General features: G+C 56.4%; 1 protein-coding gene across 3 annotated transcripts in view; it reads right to left on the bottom strand.

The window, feature by feature from the left end:
* The window catches only part of OLFM1 (olfactomedin 1), a 34,710-nt gene extending 21,452 nt beyond the window's left edge, over nt 1-13,258 (bottom strand). The window contains exons 1-2 of one of the 3 annotated variants that reach the window (XM_075519772.1): nt 13,009-13,258; nt 12,684-12,843 (exon numbers count right to left, since the gene is read on the bottom strand). In XM_075519772.1, the coding sequence (XP_075375887.1) occupies nt 12,684-12,749 (66 nt within the window). In that variant the 5' untranslated portion in view covers nt 12,750-12,843; nt 13,009-13,258. Of the gene's footprint in view, nt 1-1,128; nt 1,571-12,683 lie in introns of those variants that run through there. The other 2 variants (XM_075519771.1, XM_075519770.1) reach the window with 2 other exon arrangements.
* Nucleotides 13,259-18,059: the final 4,801 nt, after the last annotated feature.

Below are 18,059 nucleotides of genomic sequence, written 5' to 3'. Positions count from 1 at the left end.
AGGGAAATGTTCTTTCTACTATTTCAATATATTACAAATAACCTTGCAAATACCCATGTTGACAGACACACACTGAGAGAGACGCTAGGCAGACAGACAAACAATTTGATTCTCTAGCTAAAACAACCGGAAAAGAAAATGATAAATGGGTCTCATAATCCCTGGTAACATGGGGAAAAAAAAAAAATCTCGGCTTCATTCACAATCAGCAGAACCACTACATGAAATAGTCGTCTGGAAACAGCAGAGCTGTAATACGTTAGCTCTTTTATAAGGCACAAGCATGCAGCCTGGAGGCGAAAGGTGCCCATTTTTCCCTGCTAAGGCAAGACAGACAGAAGGATTATTTTTCTCAGCCATTTCCAAAGTGGCAAGACCAGGCACCGTCCCAGCCCCCCAGCAAAACAGGGACAGGAAACATACGGCACGACCAAAATATACCGCAACTTCTCCACTGTATTTTCCATCCCGTTGACGACTACCGATTAAAGGCAGGGCAGCGAGTGAGACCCTGCGGGACTGGCACCTGCCGTCCCGAGCTGCTTCGCCCAGCGACAGCAAAGCGGCCACGAGGGAAACTTTGCAGCCCTTTGGCTGAAGACACGGGGGGGCCACCCGAGTCGCCCCCAGCCCGGGGCTAGGGACGGCTAAACCCGAGAGCCGGAGGGGGAGAGGACGGGCGCTCCCCGCGCCGCCACCCCAGTCCCCGTCTCCCGCCACCCCCCCCCGGCCCCGCACCGCCCCGACCCCGCTCCCCGCGCCTGCAGGGCCCCGGGGGGCACTTTGCAAGCGATGCCCGCCCCCCCCCCCCCCCCCATCACCCCGAGGGGCGGCAGCCCTGCCTCTGCCCGGGCGCTGCTCTCTGCAGCCGGGGGGGGGTCCTGTAGGGCCCGCCGGCGGGAGGGGGGAGGCAGGGAGGGAGCCAGACGGCCGGGGAGGTCCCGGGGGTACGGGGGAGGGCACCCGGGCAAGGAGGGATTTAGGCAGCCCGGGGAACACCCAGGCGAGGAGGGACCGGGCGGCCGAGGGAGCGGGGCGCAGCCGCCCCGGGGAGGCAGGGATGCTCCGAGCAGCCGGGTGCCCCCCCCTCCGCAGCCCCGTCCCCTGCCCGCCGCCCCCCGCACTTACTCCCGTGCTGCGGTCCAAGGTGCCGCCCGTGGCCGCCGTGAGTTTGGTGGTGTTGAGCCCCACGAGGGAGGGCAGCGTCTGCGACATCCAGTTGGTGATCATGGCCATGGTGCTGAGGACGACTCCAATCTTGAGTAAAGGCACAGACATGTCTGCGGGGGGGGGCGCCAGGCACCCTTCATTCTGCACCGGCGCCGGGCTCCATGCCGCTGGGGACGGGCTGCGCCAGCCGCCCGGCCGCCGCCGCCGCTCGCCACCGGCCCATCGTCCGCCGCCGCCCCGCCGCGGCCCTGCCCGGCGCTAGCGATGGTGCTGCCGGTGCCTGTGCCTGAGCCGGTGTCGCCGGAGCGGGGCCGCCTCCCTGCGCCCGCCGCCGCCGCCGCCGGGCGCGCCCCAGCCGGAGCGGAGCGGAGCGAGCGGCTGCAGGAGGCGGGACGGGACCGGGGCGGGAGGGAGGGAGGAGCGGGGGGGCGTGAGCGCCGCGGAGCGCCCAGCCAGCCGGAGCGACTGCGGGGGGCGGGTGGGAGGCAGGGGGGAGAGAGGGGGAAGGAGGGGAGAAGGGATTTGGGGAGGGGAGGGGAGAGCGGAGGGGAGGAGAAGAAATTTTTTGGGGTGGGGAGATTTGGGGGAAGGGGAGGGGAGGGAAGGAGAGGAGAAAAGATTTGGGGAGGGGGGAAAAGATTTGGGGAGAGGGGAAAAGGACTTGGGGAGAGGCGGAAAGGCTTGGGGAAGGGAGAGAAAGGTTTGGGGAGAGGGGAAAAGATTTGGGAAGGGGGAAAAAACTGGGGAAAGGGAAAAAGATTTGGGGAGATGGAAAAATGTGGTGGTGGGGGGGGAAAGATCTGGGGAGAGCGGAAAAGAAAAGATTTGGGGAGGGAGAAGAGCGGCGGCGAGGGGCGGCGTGGGCACGGGGCGGGGGCCGCGGCTCCGGGCAGGGCGGGGGCGGGCGGGCGGCTCCCCCGCTGCGGCGCGGCCCCGCTGCGGCGCGGCTCTGCGGCGCCCCCTGCCGGCTGCCGGCGGCGCCGCCGGGCGCGGTGCGGGACGGGGCGCGGTGCGGGGCCGGGGTCGGTGGGTGGGCGCACGGCCGCGGGGGACGCGGCGAAGAAGCGCCGCGGCCGGAGACGCAGCTTCTGCAGGGGACAAAGGGGAGCTGCTGCCAGCGAGGGCAGTCGGGAGCAGCGTTCCCTGCTGCGGTGCACGCAGAGGGCTGCATCGCTCCCGCACAAACCCACGGGGTGTGGGACCCAGGCAGGGCACCCGGCGGTCCCCAAGCCTGTGGTCTTCCCGGGCTGTGGGCCATCAGAGGACCCCCCACATCCCTGCTTGCTCCCTCACCGCACTCTGCAACCTCAGCCCTCCATCAGCACGAAGGACCCGATACACTTGAGCTAAATCAAAACGCCCTGGCAACTCTGCCTGCCCTCGGGTTGCCAGCCCTGCTCTTGCCCCATTCCCAGCAGGTAGGGCTGCATGGACAGGAGAGATGGGACAGTGTCAGACACTACCAGAGCATCCCACCCCAGAGTTTGAAGAAAACTCTTGGCTTTCTGGGGCTGGTGTGGCTCTGAGGCAAATCCTGCTGAGGAACCCCATGGGCTGTTACACTGCAAACAGCACACAGCCCGTCTGTACGGGCCCGGCATGTAGTCTGCAGCGAGACGGAGCTTGTTCACGACTCAGGTTTCCCGAAGGTGTTTGCAGAACTGTTCTGGTGACTTCAGAACCAAAGTCTCCGACCAACAGTGATCTGCAGTTCCTTGCACATCCTTCCCTAAGTGAACCTTTAAACACCCTGTGCAAAGCAAATTATGAAATTAATGCCCTGGCCCTCTCCAGAGGATAGAAGTGACACCCCTCGCTCCGCTGCTATAGCACCAGCCTCAGCATATTGGAGCAGCCACCATGGCCCTGCTCCAGGAGACCCTGCACTGTCCCATGGTCCCACCACCCCCAGACCGGCCGGCCCCTAGGAGCCACCACATCCCCACTGGTGTTTCATCAGCCCAGCCCCAAACTTGCCACCTCCAGAACCGCTTTTCCGATGGCACGGTTCCTTGAGGTCGTGGGTTTTATGGCCCCCTCCCCAGGAGCTGGCTGGGATACAGCTGTGAAGGCCTTGACCCACCAGTCCTTCCTTGCCCTACAGCATCCACGCTGGTGTGCGGAGCAAGTCCCAACCGGGGAAGCAGAGAGCTGTGCCCTGAAATGCAATCGCTGCCAAGCTGGCCTGTCCCACCTTAATGGGACCTTGCCCCTAGCTGGGGACCTGGCCCTTGGCATGGGATCATCCCAGCGCACCCCAGCACTGCTGGCCTGGGCAAAGGGAGCGGGGACCAGCGACAGCCCAGTGGAGCTGTTTCTGCAGAGAGCGCTGGGGAGTTTCTGTAAAGCACTGAAATGAAAGCACTTTTAGCAAGTCCACCAGGTGGAGAAAAAGAGATGAGTTAGAGTCTGAGCGCTGATGCCAGGTCGGATCCTGTCCCTCCAGCAACACGGCAGCAGAATCAGCTGCTGGCAGCTGGGAGGCAGCAGTTGCTGCATGTCACAGGCTGCAGCAGCTGAAATGCCATTCCCTTCCCTCGCTTCCCAGCACCCTCAGACCATGTCACCCCTGCCCTTTCCCCCTGCTCAGGCCAGACGAGCTCTGATCTGGGTAAGTCAGCCAGCTGACAGGCCACTCTGCTGCTGAAATCAATAAGAAAACACTCCTGCCCTCTGAATCACTGTCCTGCTTAGGGCTCCCAAAGTAGCTAAACTACTTCCACCCCGTCAAATCAGCTTCACCCAGCCCAGGCACCCTTTCCACGGCAAAAGTGCCGTCAGGTCGTGCAGCGTTGCGCCTGAGGAGGTCAGCACCAAGGAGCTATTTCAGGCTGTGGTTGTAGGAACAGGTTCATTAGGCAAAAGCCTCGGATGGCTTCCATCTTTTAGAATAAATCACAGCTCCCCATTCTGTTCCAGTTCAGCCTGTTCTGCTCTAACAGGTGCTTATGCTGTGCTCAGCACTGGTAGCAGCCGAGACCCTGATTGCTTATCTGATTTCATACCATATAAAACGCCTGAGTGCTACACTTAAATCATCTTAATGTTCATTTTGAAACTGAGTTTGTAAGCAAAGTTTATCCCTCATATTTGTCTACTCCAAACACATACAAAGGGAATTAGACCTACAGATACTTTATTATTTAAAATGGTATTCAGCGGGGTAACAAGCACTCATTTGCCTTGCTCTGGATTCCACCTGGACTAAAGAAAGACTCATTTCCTACCAGTGCACGCAGGTGATTTCATTCGTATGCCCTTCAAGTGCATTGCAATGATTAAAGCTCCTGCAGATGGGGACAGGGAGACACAGAGAGGGGAGCAGCAGCCTCAAGTCCCTGCTAAGGAGGGGGCCCATTACCGGGAGTTTTTTCCCAGCGGCCGGCGCAGAGGGTCTGTGCAGGCGGGGGGAGGCCGTGCTCCGGCAGCGGCGGTCAGCAGAGCTGCTCCACTTCCCTGGAGCAAACCCCTTCATGTCAGCTGAAAGAGGGGCTGTGTGTGCAATAACAGGGGAGAGGAAAATCCAAGCGATTTTCCTTCTTTCTCTTGCTTCCCAGTGTTTATGAAATAGCCAAAAGCAGAGTTTCTTTGTGGAGTCTTTTCTTTGCTGGTAAGATAAATGGAGTTAAGGTAGGGACATCAAGAAATTGGCTGTTCTTCCATACCTTTTCAGAAAGTTCAGTGACTTAATGCATTAATGACCTGTGCTGGGAGCAGGATGGCCCTGAGCCCATAGGGTATAACCTGTGCTGGCAGAGAGCCATGGCCCTTCCCCAACACCGACAGACTGCCTGCGGCACGGCCACGCAAGCCGAGCCCACATCAGCTGGTCCAAAGCGGAGACCTGACAAAAAAGAGCCTCCCAGAAGTGCTGCCGTTTCCCTTTTTTAGGGGCGAAGGGTTATTCGGAGGAAAGAGGCGGTGGTCGCTGCTGTGCAATGAGGTGCTGCCGGTCACCTCGTGCTGTGCTAGGTTGTAGGCATCAAGCAGGAAAACGGCCTCTGTCATCTCAGTGCCTGAAGTAGGTGACGTGCAAACATGGAAGCCTCTTCCCCACTCCAATGATTTCCCTGCTTTTAGAAGCCCAGTATGGCAACAAAATGAAACACAGACAGCAAAAACCCAGTAGGGACATGAACTTGGTGTGGGAGACCTGACATTGCCTTTACTCATGCTAGAGCAAATCAGAGGAAACCCTAGTGAAATCAAGGAGGAGACTCAGCTGACTCTTTGTGACCTGATCGCATTCACCGACGGGCCCTTCCAGCGCAAAGCAGGATCTGGCCTTAAAAGCGCAACTTTCCATTGTAACGTCTGCAGAAAACTGGTCAGTACCAGTTTTGCTGAACTGGTTGAGTTCACCTTTTTGCCGATCACTTTGGGTTTTTTTGCACAGGGCATTGCCTTGAACAAAACCCTCGTGATCTCACCGAGTTTTTCTTGTCCCGATGCGCTCGCTACAGCCGCCCTCCCCACGAGAGCAGGGGGTGCAGAGCTGCCCTCTCGGTGCCAGCCCTGCCGTAAGCAGAGAGTCAACAGCAGGAAAAGATGAACTGTTAGGGAACAAAAGATCCTATTTGCATGCATATATTCTGAGCAGAGAAAGAGGAGGAATGCTAGATAAAAGCAAAGAACAGGGTCTTCCAAAATAGCTACTTAGTGGAAAATTCCGCTGCTGGGAAGTGATAATGCAAAACGTGACCGTCTGCCTAAAGGAGCCCTACAAGGGTCAAGGTTTGCAAACGGGCCAATGCGTTCGTGTGTGTGCAGGACACGGCGGTCATTGTCTCCCTCTCCTGGCTGGTTCAGAGAAGAGGTGCTGAAGTTTCTCTTGCTCCCAAGCTTACGTGGAGATGGTGTCCGTAGACCACAGTCAGAGAACTCCTATTTAATGCCTGGTGAGAGGATGGGATCTGCTTGAAAATACATACACCTGGATTTTAACAGCCTCAAATCTTGCTGGTGCTCCAAGCTGGCTCAGTAAATGCAGGAGGCCTCTCAGCTAACACCTGACGGAGGATGCGTCCAGCTTAGCTGGTTGCTCAGTGGAGGGCACTGCCCCGGGCACCTTCCCAGGGCTGGCAGCTCCTGTCCTGGGAGCACAGGGCTCGGTAATTCGGCAGGGCACTCAGGCCTGCCCTGGGATTGCTCTGTGGTGCGTAGGACAGCCCGTACTCCAGCTCCTTCCAACTCCTCCTCTCCGCACTGGAGACCCGTGAGATGTGCCGTGCCCTTTGGCCAGAGGCTGCAGGAAAGGTCTTGTCCTTTCCAGAAGGTCCTTGCTGTGTAACTTCAGGGATCCTCCTCAGATACTTGAAGTAACTTTTCTTCAAAACTCCCTCCTGTAGTTGATGGAGGGGCTCTGAACCGGCCTCTTGACGGACTCTGCCTCCGCTGACTCTTTGCATCCCCCCTGGAGTCCTGGCTGATGCCGGGCTGCCAGGGACCCTATTGCTGCCCCACTGCCAGGTGCCGCGGCACTTGCGAAGGAGTGTGGGCTGCATGGAGGCAGGCGAGCTACAGGGTGGAAAGGACCACCTCCGTCACACAGAGATGGGAGAGCAGCCCGAGGACCAGCGCGAGGTGCTGCGCTCCCTGGCACTGCACCGCGTGCCTGGCAGCCGAAGGCCGTGGGGACGCTGAGCGGCATCGCGTGGGGGTCCCTGCAGTGGGGCTCAAGGCTGAGGGTAAGGAGCTGCCGGTACAGCCCAGCCCTACCTGCTCAGCCCGCTCAGGCCTGGGCTCCAAGCCCACCCCAGCGCCGCGCCGGGCGGTCGCTGTGCCCCTCTGCTTTCTGCCTGGCACCACGGGGCTACGGGGCGCAGAGCCCTGGACTCTGCTCCTGAGTGAATGATGATGTTTCTCATCCTTCTCTCAGCTCAGTAAACATTTACTCTCTTCCCTCACGCTCCCCGTTGCCTGAGTTTGTGGCAGGAGGTAGCTGGAATGCCTCTGCACCAGCCCGTGGGCAGCGGGAGGGCTGTGAACGGCGCCAGGCAGAAGAGGCACCCCACCTACCCTGGGAGACGGCATGGGCAAGTTCATCCCATCAGGAGCACACTCTTTGCACCCCCATCACCTCTGGAGCATGGGACGATCTTCTGTTGCATTTGCCGTGGGGCATCTGTCCCTCAGCAGGTCACAACTGCCACAGCAATAAATGGTACCAGGTTTCCCTGATTTTTGGGTCTGACTTCCAAATGTCCTTGCTTTTTTTTGCCTGATTTTTGTCACTATCTGTGCTACCATCACTCACACAAGCCTCGGTGCCGGAGCTGGACCCTGTCACCTCGGCACTGTACCCATGCAGACCAAACTTCCCCTCCCGTCACAGGGAGGATACGGATGGACAGATGGGGAAAGCAAAGGAAGGAAAGAAAATGGCAATTAAAGACCCCAAAGTGCTTTGGAAACAGTGACCACGATGCTGCAGATCACTGCCAGCTCCTGGTGTGACTTTGTGTGCAACTGCCTGTGCCTGGTGCTGAGCTTGGCTCCAGGAGCAGCCACGTTTCGGGATCAGGGAAAATCCCCCAGCGGGCTCTGGGAAGTTAACCCCCAGCTACGGACACTGGCCCTCCTCCTTCCGCACACAAACCGCTCTGCAACCTTTCCTTTTGTTATCCGCACGGCGAGCAGAAACACTGCAGCAGAAAGAACATGCTCCTTATGTTACGCTGGAACAGAATAATCCCTTTTGCAGGTCTTCACTTCGCTAAATCTGTGTTTAGCTAAAGCTGCTCTTGACATTAAACTCATGCTCTAACAGCGAGTGCCAATACATGTCAGAGCCTCTGGGCTAGATCAGAGCCCATTAAAGCCGGCGCAGGTTTCACGGGTGCGCCAGTGGGTTCCTGTTACTCGGATGTTTTGGTTAAGGATGATGATTTTTTTTGGCATATTTCCCTGGGTCAGTCACACGCCTCCAGTCAGAAAGTGCCTTTACACTGAAACCTTGTTCTGCATGTTGCTTGCTAGAAAACACGGCATTGCTCCAGGGTTGCTCGCTGCTGCGTGCTCCTGGACTGAGGGCTGACTCCTGCTATTGCCCCGCTGTTATCTTTCCAGGAGATCTGCTGCATTTTAGCTGGTTTTGAATGCTGCCTCCCAGCTGGGGTGGGGAGGGAGGCTGGGAGCCAGAACCTGGGTCCTGAATGGGGAGAAAGCTTCCAAGGGCCAAAACCCAGGACAAAGCTGACCTGGAGGCCAGGACCGTGGCTCCTGGGCTCAGCTCCGGGAGGGCAGTGGCAAGCAATGGCTACAGTCTACAAAAGAAGGAAAATCAGGATTTTGAGGTGCTTGTCCCCACAAATGGGATTTGCTGGTGCTAAGACATGTCTCAGGCTCTGTGCCTCAGTTTCCTCAAGTGCATCTTCCCCTTTTTGGGGGACTGCTTGACTGACTCAACCTCCCAGGTATACCCCTGCCCACCCGGGTCTCCCAAAGAGCCCAGCCGAGGCACCCGCAGGAAACAAACCCCAGAGGGACACTCCTTGGTGTCCCTGTCCCTGCCTCGCTCCCTTTTGTTCGTAGCTTCATCGCAGCAGAGCAAAGCCAACGCTTATCACTCATAACTCGAGAATTAGCTTCTTCCACTGTCAACGCAGTCTACAGCCTTCATCTATCTAATTCACTCAGATAGTAATTAGTTTTGTATTACTTTACGCAGTGATGCTAATACTGATTACAAGGACCGATAACTTGAGTAATAAATATGACACAGGGCTGAAAATTACCTTTCTTTTTTATTGGTTAAAGCTGAAGTTAGTGAAATGAGACACAAATTGGTTTACGAGATGAGGCAGCTGCCTCCTGTTACGGGCTGCAGATTTGCAGCTTAATCCTACTAGTTTCCATGTGTCTCCATGACAGGGGAGGGAAGACCCCGGCCACCAAACCGGGCACTGGGAAGTCCCCATGGGTGGAGGGGAGCCAGCACGGCCGGCCTGGGTGCTGCTGGGGCAGAGGGGCACGGGCAGCTTTGGGCAGGGCAGGGTGCATCCCCCTTCCCCTGAAAACAGCCCCAAGAAGGACCTGATGTGCTTTTAGGAAAATCAATGGCAAAATTGTTTTGGTTTTTTCTTTTTTTCTTGCAGAAGCCCTAAATGTTTAATAACTGCCTGCTCCGGGAAGGTATTTCTTCCTGTGTGGTTTCACTGATTACCGGGTAAGTGGATGTCAGAGCGCCGGCTGCCCTGCGCTGAGCCTGCGAAACTTTGAGGAATGCAAAGAGGTTTTCACGGGTAATATCCCAGCAGCTCGCCAGCAAGCACGAGGCATGACAAAGGGATGGGTCGGACAGACAGATAGACAAGCAGATGGCATCCTGAACCCCCTCTGCCGATACTCCTGGCTTTACTACAGCAGCCCAAATCCTCTGCCCTTTTGGCAGCACTCTCTTTCTGCACGTGACAAGCAGATCCTTAGAGAGCGCAAGCTGGCTCTGCTCCTCCATGGGCACCAGGACAGCTGCCCTGGGTCTCACCGAGAAGAAGACAAGGAGAGAAAGCCCCACGCTTTTCCCGGGAAGCCCTCTGCCCAGAGCTGCGTGCACGGCCAGAGCGAGGGTGCTGCACCCCAGGGTGCCCGAGCAGCAGCTCTGCTCCCCCAGCCCGGCACCTGTACCCAGCCACTGCACCCTGAAGCCAGCCCGTTCGACTCAGCCGAAACATTTGTCATTTCAGGTTTTGATCACTGACCTGTGGAGAGCCAAGGCAAGGCGCAAAACAAATTAGGAGACCTTTGGTAGCTAGAAGAAATCCCTGAGCCTCGTGCAGGTCTTGCTCTGGGGCCGGGGCTCCTGCCGCCCCACCTGGGGGCACACGGGGGATCGAGGAGCAGGCAGGGGCTTCTGCAAAGGACTGGGATGTTGGGGGGCTTGTAGGGGCAGCTCTCCCCTTGTTTCACACGGGGAAAAATACCATCCATCTTAGGCAGGTCTCAAAGCCCCTACCAAACCTGGGGGTGCAGCCCGCAGCGTGTGCATCACCCGTGTGCTCCCAGCCGGGCGCGGGCATCCTTCCTCCCACCCGGGGGGACCGTCAGAGGATGCTGCAGTTCCAATACCTTGAAGACAACTCCCTCCCCTCCACGAGAAGAGCTTTCCCAGCACCCAGCTGGAAGGACAGCCATGTGCTCACCCCTCCAACCCTGTTAAACAGCCGTTCCTCTCCCCATTTCTTCTTTTCTCGTGTGCTGGCCTGCCAGTGTCACTGCAGGGAGGGAGAGGAGGGGACAGCAGTAGCTTCTGCATCGTCAAGGAAAGCTGCCTAAATCAGCAACCTCTCTCCCCTGAACCTCGATCCCTCCTCCCCCAGCACGGGATCTCTGTAGGGGATGGGAGAGACTCCACACATGTGATGGAGATGTGAATCCGGCACTGAATTAAACGTGGAAGACACCGAGCTGGGCGGTGCCTGGGCTGAAAGGCATATTTGGGGATTGCATCTGGCAGCTGTGCTACAGAAATGAGATGCTAAAACTCTGAAAGGGCTCTGCAGTGCCAAGCGAGTCAGCAGGCACGCTGGCGGGAGAGCTCTGCATGGCCGGCGCGCGGGGCCTGGCAGGACTCAGCTACCTGCAGGCAGCAAAGCCCAAGTAGACACTGCAAACCAGAAACCAGCTCTAGCTGAAGGCAGCTGAGCAAAGCCAGGGCTTAGGCAGGGGCTTCCAACCTCCCGCCAGCGGGCAGGGACAGGCTGGGAGGTAACTCTGCCAAAGTCAGCCCGCAGCGCTCAGCCCCACAGTTCAGAGCAGATCTGATTCCCCATCCCCACCCCGATTTAAAGTTGGGTGAAAAGTTGGAGTGCTGCATTCACAAAAAAAAAGAAAACAAGAAAAGGAGAAAGTAGCCAAGCACAGCGGCATCCCCAGCACAAGAGGTGATAACTCGGTGTCCCTGGAAAAACCCACCGATGCAAAGCGATGGAGGCTGACAAGGCCGATAAGGGACGGCGGCAGCACCCGGGGAGGGGGGTACCACCCGGGTCCCCAGTGCACTCCGGCGGGGCTGGGCAGGAGGGGAGGCTGGAGGGGCAGCGTGGCAAGGGGCAACCCCACCACACTGCTTCGCCACGATGCTGCCATGGCCCTGGGCTGGCCGTGTCCTTGGCCGGGCCGGGTGCGTAGCAAGGAGCCCCTTTTTGCTGATTCCCAAGCAATGCTGGCGGTCGCTGGCTGCTTTGTCCAGCGCGGCGCATGCGCGCTGCCCGCGCATCCTCTCGCACACAATGGGCTTCCCCTGGGCACTCACTTGCAGCTCTGGTTCCTTCCCACCCCTCCTCGTCCACACAGCTCTTGGATTTCTTTGCTTTCCCCCCAAATGACTACCTTCCCATCCCTTCTCGGGAGGGCTCCATGCAATTAAGGCAGCTCTTTAGCCGTTTCTTCCTGGGGGCAGCAGAAATACTCCGAGGGTGCAAAGCCAAAAGGCTTCAGCTACTGAAACTTCAGCAGTAGGGCAATGACAGGAGAGAGCATTGTCAGCAGGAGAAAGGAAAATAAATAATCTACATAAAGCATCCAGGATGAGAGCCCAGCTGCTAATTGCTCCTACATTAAGAAGCCTCCATTCCCCTCCTATTTATAGCTTCTTTTTCTTTCTTTTTTGCTTCCAGGCAGCATCACAATTAACCCCACAATCTAGAGCATCCTCTTGCAATTACTTTTCTTCCTTTCCTCAGTGACTGGGAAAAAACAAAAGACAACCTCCCTGCCTGCTTCTCCCCAATTATCTTAAAGAAGTCCAATAGAGTTTTATTTCCACTTGCAAGAGATGGCTTTTGTGTGCCTCCTTTCCTCCCCCCCAGCCCCACTACTCACTCAGTCCAGGGGCCGGACAGTAAAGGCAAGCTTTAAAATACGGGGGGGGCGGGTGGGGGGTGGAAAGAAGGCGGAGGGGGCAGAGGGAGATAAATAAGATGCTCCTCTCTCCCACAAGCCTGTCACAGATGGGAACATCAAGGGACATTTAAATGTCACCTAAAATCAGCAAAGCTACCCCCACATGAGGAGCTGGCGTGGAGGGGAGGGGGGGTGACGAGGAGGGACCGCCACCGTGCACTCGCGTCGCGTCCCCGCGGGGACCCGGGACGGGCAGCCCCGAACTTCGCCGAGCCCGAGCCCGGCGGCGGGGGTCCCGCTGCCCCCCCGTCCCCCCCAGCCCCGCACAGCAACTTTCCCCGCAAGTGGGGCGGGCAGGGGGGGGGGGTCCCTCCGCACCCCCCGGCCCCCCCGGGGTGGGGCACGCCAGGGCAGCCCCCTTCTCTCCCCGGCTTTGGGGTCCGGTCTCCTGAACCCCCCGGACCCGCTCCCCCCACCCCCCCACCCCCAGCAGCCCGGAGCGCCCACCCGCACCGCGGGCTGAGCAAAGGGGGTGCCCGGGGAGGGGGGGCACGAAGGTGCAGCTTCCTACTCCAGTTTTCTTTTGTGCTCTCGAGGTTTAATAGAAAATGGCGTTGGGGAGAAAGGGAGAGAAAGGGGGGGGGAGTGGGAAAAGCAAGAGAGAAACCTACTTGAGTGAGTTCTGTGCCCATCAGGATGAGGAAGCAGAGGGTCAGGAGCTTGCTTGCCGGTTGCATGTCTCGCACCCGGTTCTAGGCACCTTGCATGCAGATCACCTCCCGGGCGAGTCTCCCTGTGCCGATCACCGAGCGCCTCGCTGCCTCCTCAGTCCTTTATTGTTATTATTATTTTAATTTAAAAAAAAAAAAAAAAAAAGAGAGAGGAAAAAAGACAACAAAATGCAATTTAAAAAAAAAAAAAATCAGAATGATTCTCCGGGCGGCTCTCAGCACCCCCGGGAAGCAATGCAAGAAATCTGCTTAGCAGAGCCTTCACTTTGCATATTTATTGGGATCCCAGTTTCTCTCCTCTGCTCTCGGTGCTGGCTCTCTGGCAATTTTTTTTTTTTTTTTTAATGGCTCCCTTGATCGAAAGACATTTGCGAGGAGAAATTCAACGGAGCACGAAATGATTATCTCTGCTATTGCCAAAAGTTTGCCTTGAAAAGGGGGGGCGATGGGGAGAGGACAGGGATTAAAAAAAAAAAAAAAAAAAGGAATTGTCAGGGCTGGCTACTAGCAGGGGATGGCTGTGGAACAGGATGTGACATCAACTAAGGCGGGGGAAATTTAACTAAACACGGCGAAGGGAGAGGGGGAAAAGCAGCCCGGGGAGCGGCGGTGCGGGGCGAGCGGGGCCGGCTGCTGCGGCCGCACGGCGGGGCAGCGCCGGGGCTGGGGCCCGGGCGGGGGTTAACCCCCTCCCTCCCTGCCTCCCGGGACCTCCAGGACCTGCTCGGCTGCCTCCGCTCTCCGGGGGTGCCTGGGGCGGGGGGTGGGTGTAGAGGTGGGATCCCAGCCCCCCCCCCCCCCCCCCCAAGTACCAACCCCCAGGCGAAGGTGCTTTCCCAAACCAAGCCCCCCAGGAGGGCTCTGAGCACCATCCACTGTAAGGCTCAGATCCAACTTAATTGAAGGCAGTAGCAGCAAGGTGACAACCCTCTTGCTCTGCTGGGCATCCTCCCTTGCATCCGTTCCCAGCACCCTGCCAGGGTCCTGCTGCCGCACCGGGCGCTTGGCCAGGGGGGCTGCAGGCAGTGCCCACCCCACACTGCTCTGGCTGTGCCCTTCCCCTCCCCAAGGGCTGTGGGGACTGTTTATCCCTCATTTCTCTCCCACACACCCTCCTTGAGTGCTTTCCAAACCACAGTTTTCCCAGGACCTTGTAAATACTATGAAGTCTCTTAGTATCTGGCAATGCAGGTGAATGGCACCATCCTCCTTTTCCAGAGGTGAGAAATGTGATGCAGATCTCCTCGTAATGACTGGTGAATGTTTTAATAGAAATCACTTGCCACAGGCCTGCAATTAGCAGAGGCCCCACAAGAGGATTTCCCCCCTTGATTGCTCATTGCAAAGGGTTTCTTCTTCTGGAGTCCTCTGGTACTGGTTATTACTGGAGCAGGAGATGGGCTCTCTGTAGCGATGAGCTGACGCAGGGCCTTTTCCAAGTCCCGGGATCACAGAGCACGGTGTTCAGCAGAAACCAGGACATTTGCAGCATGGTGACCCCAGGCTGAGGCTCAGTGGGGACAAACAGCTGAGAACAAACTAGAAAAAGACTTCTGTGCGTTGCCATCAGCAAACGGCCAAGGGATGGTTGCCCTGGACCTCCTAAGAGTGGGCTTCAGCAGCACCCTGCAGCTTCAGGCAGCTCCTCTCTAGGAAGGTAATCAGCACATTAGTTTAAAGAGAGCTTAGAAAAAGGCAGTCCAGAGAGCAGCTGTGGGAAAGCTGGCATGTCTCACTATCCCACATAGATCTGTCTTTAATACACTTCCCTCAGCACCTCCCTTTAAGGTCAATGTTTTATAGCCCATAAAAGCTGAGGACCTTTAAAAAGCATTAAGCTCCCCTTGACTTTATCAAGAGCAGAGCAATAAGGCCAAAAGCATCAGTGGTACGACAGGGTTTGAACACATCCTCCCCTGGTGCCTTAAAAATTTTTTTTCTTTACCATGGGCATCACCTGCCCCCAGCAGGGATCGCAGCGGGACGCCCTGCCCGTGAATCGGTTTCTCACCAAAAATCAGGGGAGGGAAGGGGGACTAGCGAGTTACACGTGGCTGTATTTCTCTGCTGGGTGCACTGTTTAAAGTGCCTTCAAAAACCACCTGAGCAGCTTGCTATTAACCCTGTGACACAAGGCAGCACATCGTTGATGCAGCTCAGGATGCACCATGTGAGGGCCCAGGTGCAGCTGGAGCTCACAGGGCTTAAAATAGATTTGAGAGGTGCAGAAGACTAGCAATGAGAGTTTCTTTCACACAAAAAATTTCAATGATGAGATCAGCTTCACCTTAAGTTGCTGGGACCATGGAAGGTGACTTCAGTTTGGGTGTCTTAGACCTCAGAACAGAAGATCCCCCCATTGTTTTCCACACTGGTACCAGATAAGGCTCCAAAATGGCACCTTTTCCAACTCAGCAACAGCATGTCCCCAAAGGGGAGTCTCTTTTCTCCACCTCCTTTGCTTCTATACACATCTAGCTTCATTGACCTTCATGGTAATAGTCATGGCTTGCACCTGGGTAAATGACAAAAGCATCAGCTCTGCAATTTGTTTTAATTTATTCCTCTTTTGAAGTCTTTCTTAATTAATATCAAGAACCTTGGTATTGAACCTGAGTTCCAGGCTCCAGGGTGTGAGGCCCTGTATGGTCCTTCCTCCAGGAAAGAGCCCTGTCCCACAGAGCTCTGCTCCCAGGATGTAAATCACAGAAACCAAGAGAAATAAAAGGAAAGAATTGCCCAGTGTGACACAGCAAAGGAGCCTGGGAACACAGCCTGGATCTTTTGATTCCTACAGTGTCTCACCCCGACTTTGAAAAATACCTCCAGAGATTTGGAAAGGGTTCAAGGTCTGGAGAACCTGCCCGTGGAACGCGACTAAAGAGGCTCCAGCTCTTTCACCAGCAAAAGGGAGGGCTGAGAGGAGGCTGCCTGGGGGAAGGTTTCTGTACATGAAGGCTCTTTTATCTGATAAAAAAAGCCAAAGCAAGAGTCCACAGTTTGGAGTAGAAATAAGACCTGTTTTTTTCCTCAGGGGAAGATAATCAGACTGTGAAATAACTCAGCTGAAGGCACGGTGCCCTCGCCATTGCTTGACATAGTTCAATCAGAGCCAAGAGCCTTTCCGAAAGATGCATCCCAGCTCCTCCAGAAATTACAGGCAAGACGCCTTCAATGAAACTCTGCTGTGTGGTGCAGGAGAGGAGATCAAACCACTTCTGGTTTCTCTTCTTGATTTATATGATGCAATTTAGGCCAGCACTCTGCTCTCTAGACCACGCTGCCCTCCGGGGCAGCCCACTGCCGGGACGCAGACTGGCCTTCAGTGCAAAGGGGAGGGCAGGGGACGGCAGGGGATGGCAGGGGACAGCAGGCAGCCCCTTCCTCTGCGCTGGGAATTGGAGGCATCTGCAGAGCCACGACACCAGCAGCCGGGTGCTGCCGTGCCCTGGGGGGACAGGCATGGGGGGGACAGGCATGTGGTTCCCCGTTTGGGTCTCGCCTGAGGATGCTGACGCTCCCCTGGCAGCCAGCGAGCTCCTGCCTCCCTCTGGGCTGGGTTTTGGCTGGTTTGGTCCTTTCACGGAGGACCTCGCAGAGCCCCATCCACTGGTTTCCCTGCACAGGGCCAGATGGTGGCCCTTAATTCACATGGCCTAGTTCTCTCTGCCCTTTACTAGGATCTAGATTTAAAGAACAAAACTCTCTATTTTCTCCTCAAAGAGCAGGGTGATTGTCTCCCTCGCTGGGAGCTTTCCTGGCTCTGCAATCTCTTCTCACCTCCCGCCTCTCTGAAAACCTCTCGCAGAGCCAAGTGCTTCTTGCTCACTGGGGTCCTGCTCTTTTCCTTCATGCTGAGATGAAGGCTGTTCCAGGCATGGTGAAAATAGCTTCACGGTGCTTTGTTACCTACGGAAAGGCACGTTTCAGATGCAATTTTTTCAAAAGACCTATTTTCACACTCAGTCGTCCTGCCTTTTTCAGAAATTCAGTGAAGATGCCTTCCCATCCTTTTTGTGCCCTTTCCCCTGAAATTTTGGCGTCAGGTATACCAGGGTGAACCTTTACTGAAGACATGGACGTTGAAACGCTCCTTAAGCCCAGCCCTGCTGTTTGCTGCTCCCTGCATGGGCATCTCCTGCAGAAAACCTCAGCAAAGCGAATTCCTTCCCGGGAAGTGGGTTCCCTGCCTGGTCCCCCCAAGCAGCATTTAATCATACTGGTACTGCCCAGTTTCTCTTTGCTGGGATGCCAAGGGATGCTCGCACCGAGGAGGGACTCTCCCAGGGCTGCCAGCCTGGGGTGCTTCAGCTGATTCACAGGAGCCAGGGCGGCTGTCGAGAAGAGCTGGGAGGTTAAAGTCAGCTCTGGCAGCACTGATACAACCAGAGGGCAAAAGAAAGTGAACTCAATGGAACAGGAGAGATCTTCCACTTGCAGTCATTTGGGCAAAGAAGTAGGAGACTTTCAGCAGCCCCGGGCTGGATACGATGACACCAACAGTCCTTTAGCCCTTGTATTTAGCCTCATCCCCTGCTTGTGACACCAAGGAGGGATGGAGAGCAATCTGCACCTCCAGGAGCAACCACAAATAATTTGCACAGTCAAAATCCTCACTGGGGTGAAACGGGCAACCAAGTTTTGCAGCAGCTCCAAGGGAGACACGGCCATTTTCATTCACTTCTGCTCATGGCTGGACTTGGACAAGCCACCTAGCAGCACGAGCTGCCCTTTCCCAGCACAGCTCAAGGTGCCTTCCATTCTCTGGGTGGGAAGGGCTCTGCTACCTGGTGGTAAATATCCAAATTGAGCATTGCAATTGAACTACGCTGAACAATGGCTCCACCAAACACGAACCCCCAAGGAGACCACTTCATGGACCCATTTAGGGATATACATTTGTAAAACCTTCCCATCTCCTCCCCTGTTCATCACTCTTGTACAATCAGTGAGGCCAGATGGATCTTGTCCCCTCCCAGGGCCACTGGCTCGGCTGACATTTTGATGGTGGCCCTTCAAGGGCTGCCCAGTGTAAAACTGATTTTCCAAATAGACCCAAACTATTGATCCCTTTGTCAGAAATACGTCAGGGGGAGAGATACCAGGCACGAGCATCGCTGTCATGGGGCTTCAGAGCGTGTGACAGGGGGAATCGGTGCAAGGACCCCTCTGGGAGCACTCATTCAGCATGCAGCGATGGGTTAGTAGCCTCTGATACTCGAGGAGCAGCCAATCTATCCTCAGAGGAAATCATACCTGTGTGATCCTCCTGAATAGCCCATTTCACGCAGACAGACTCGATGAACACAGGACGTT

This window comes from Mycteria americana, chromosome 17, assembly GCF_035582795.1.
Source record: "Mycteria americana isolate JAX WOST 10 ecotype Jacksonville Zoo and Gardens chromosome 17, USCA_MyAme_1.0, whole genome shotgun sequence".
Taxonomy (NCBI): Eukaryota; Metazoa; Chordata; class Aves; order Ciconiiformes; family Ciconiidae; genus Mycteria; species Mycteria americana.
The sequence above is the reverse complement of the archived record's forward strand: the minus strand, read 5'-3'. Positions and strand labels throughout refer to the sequence as shown.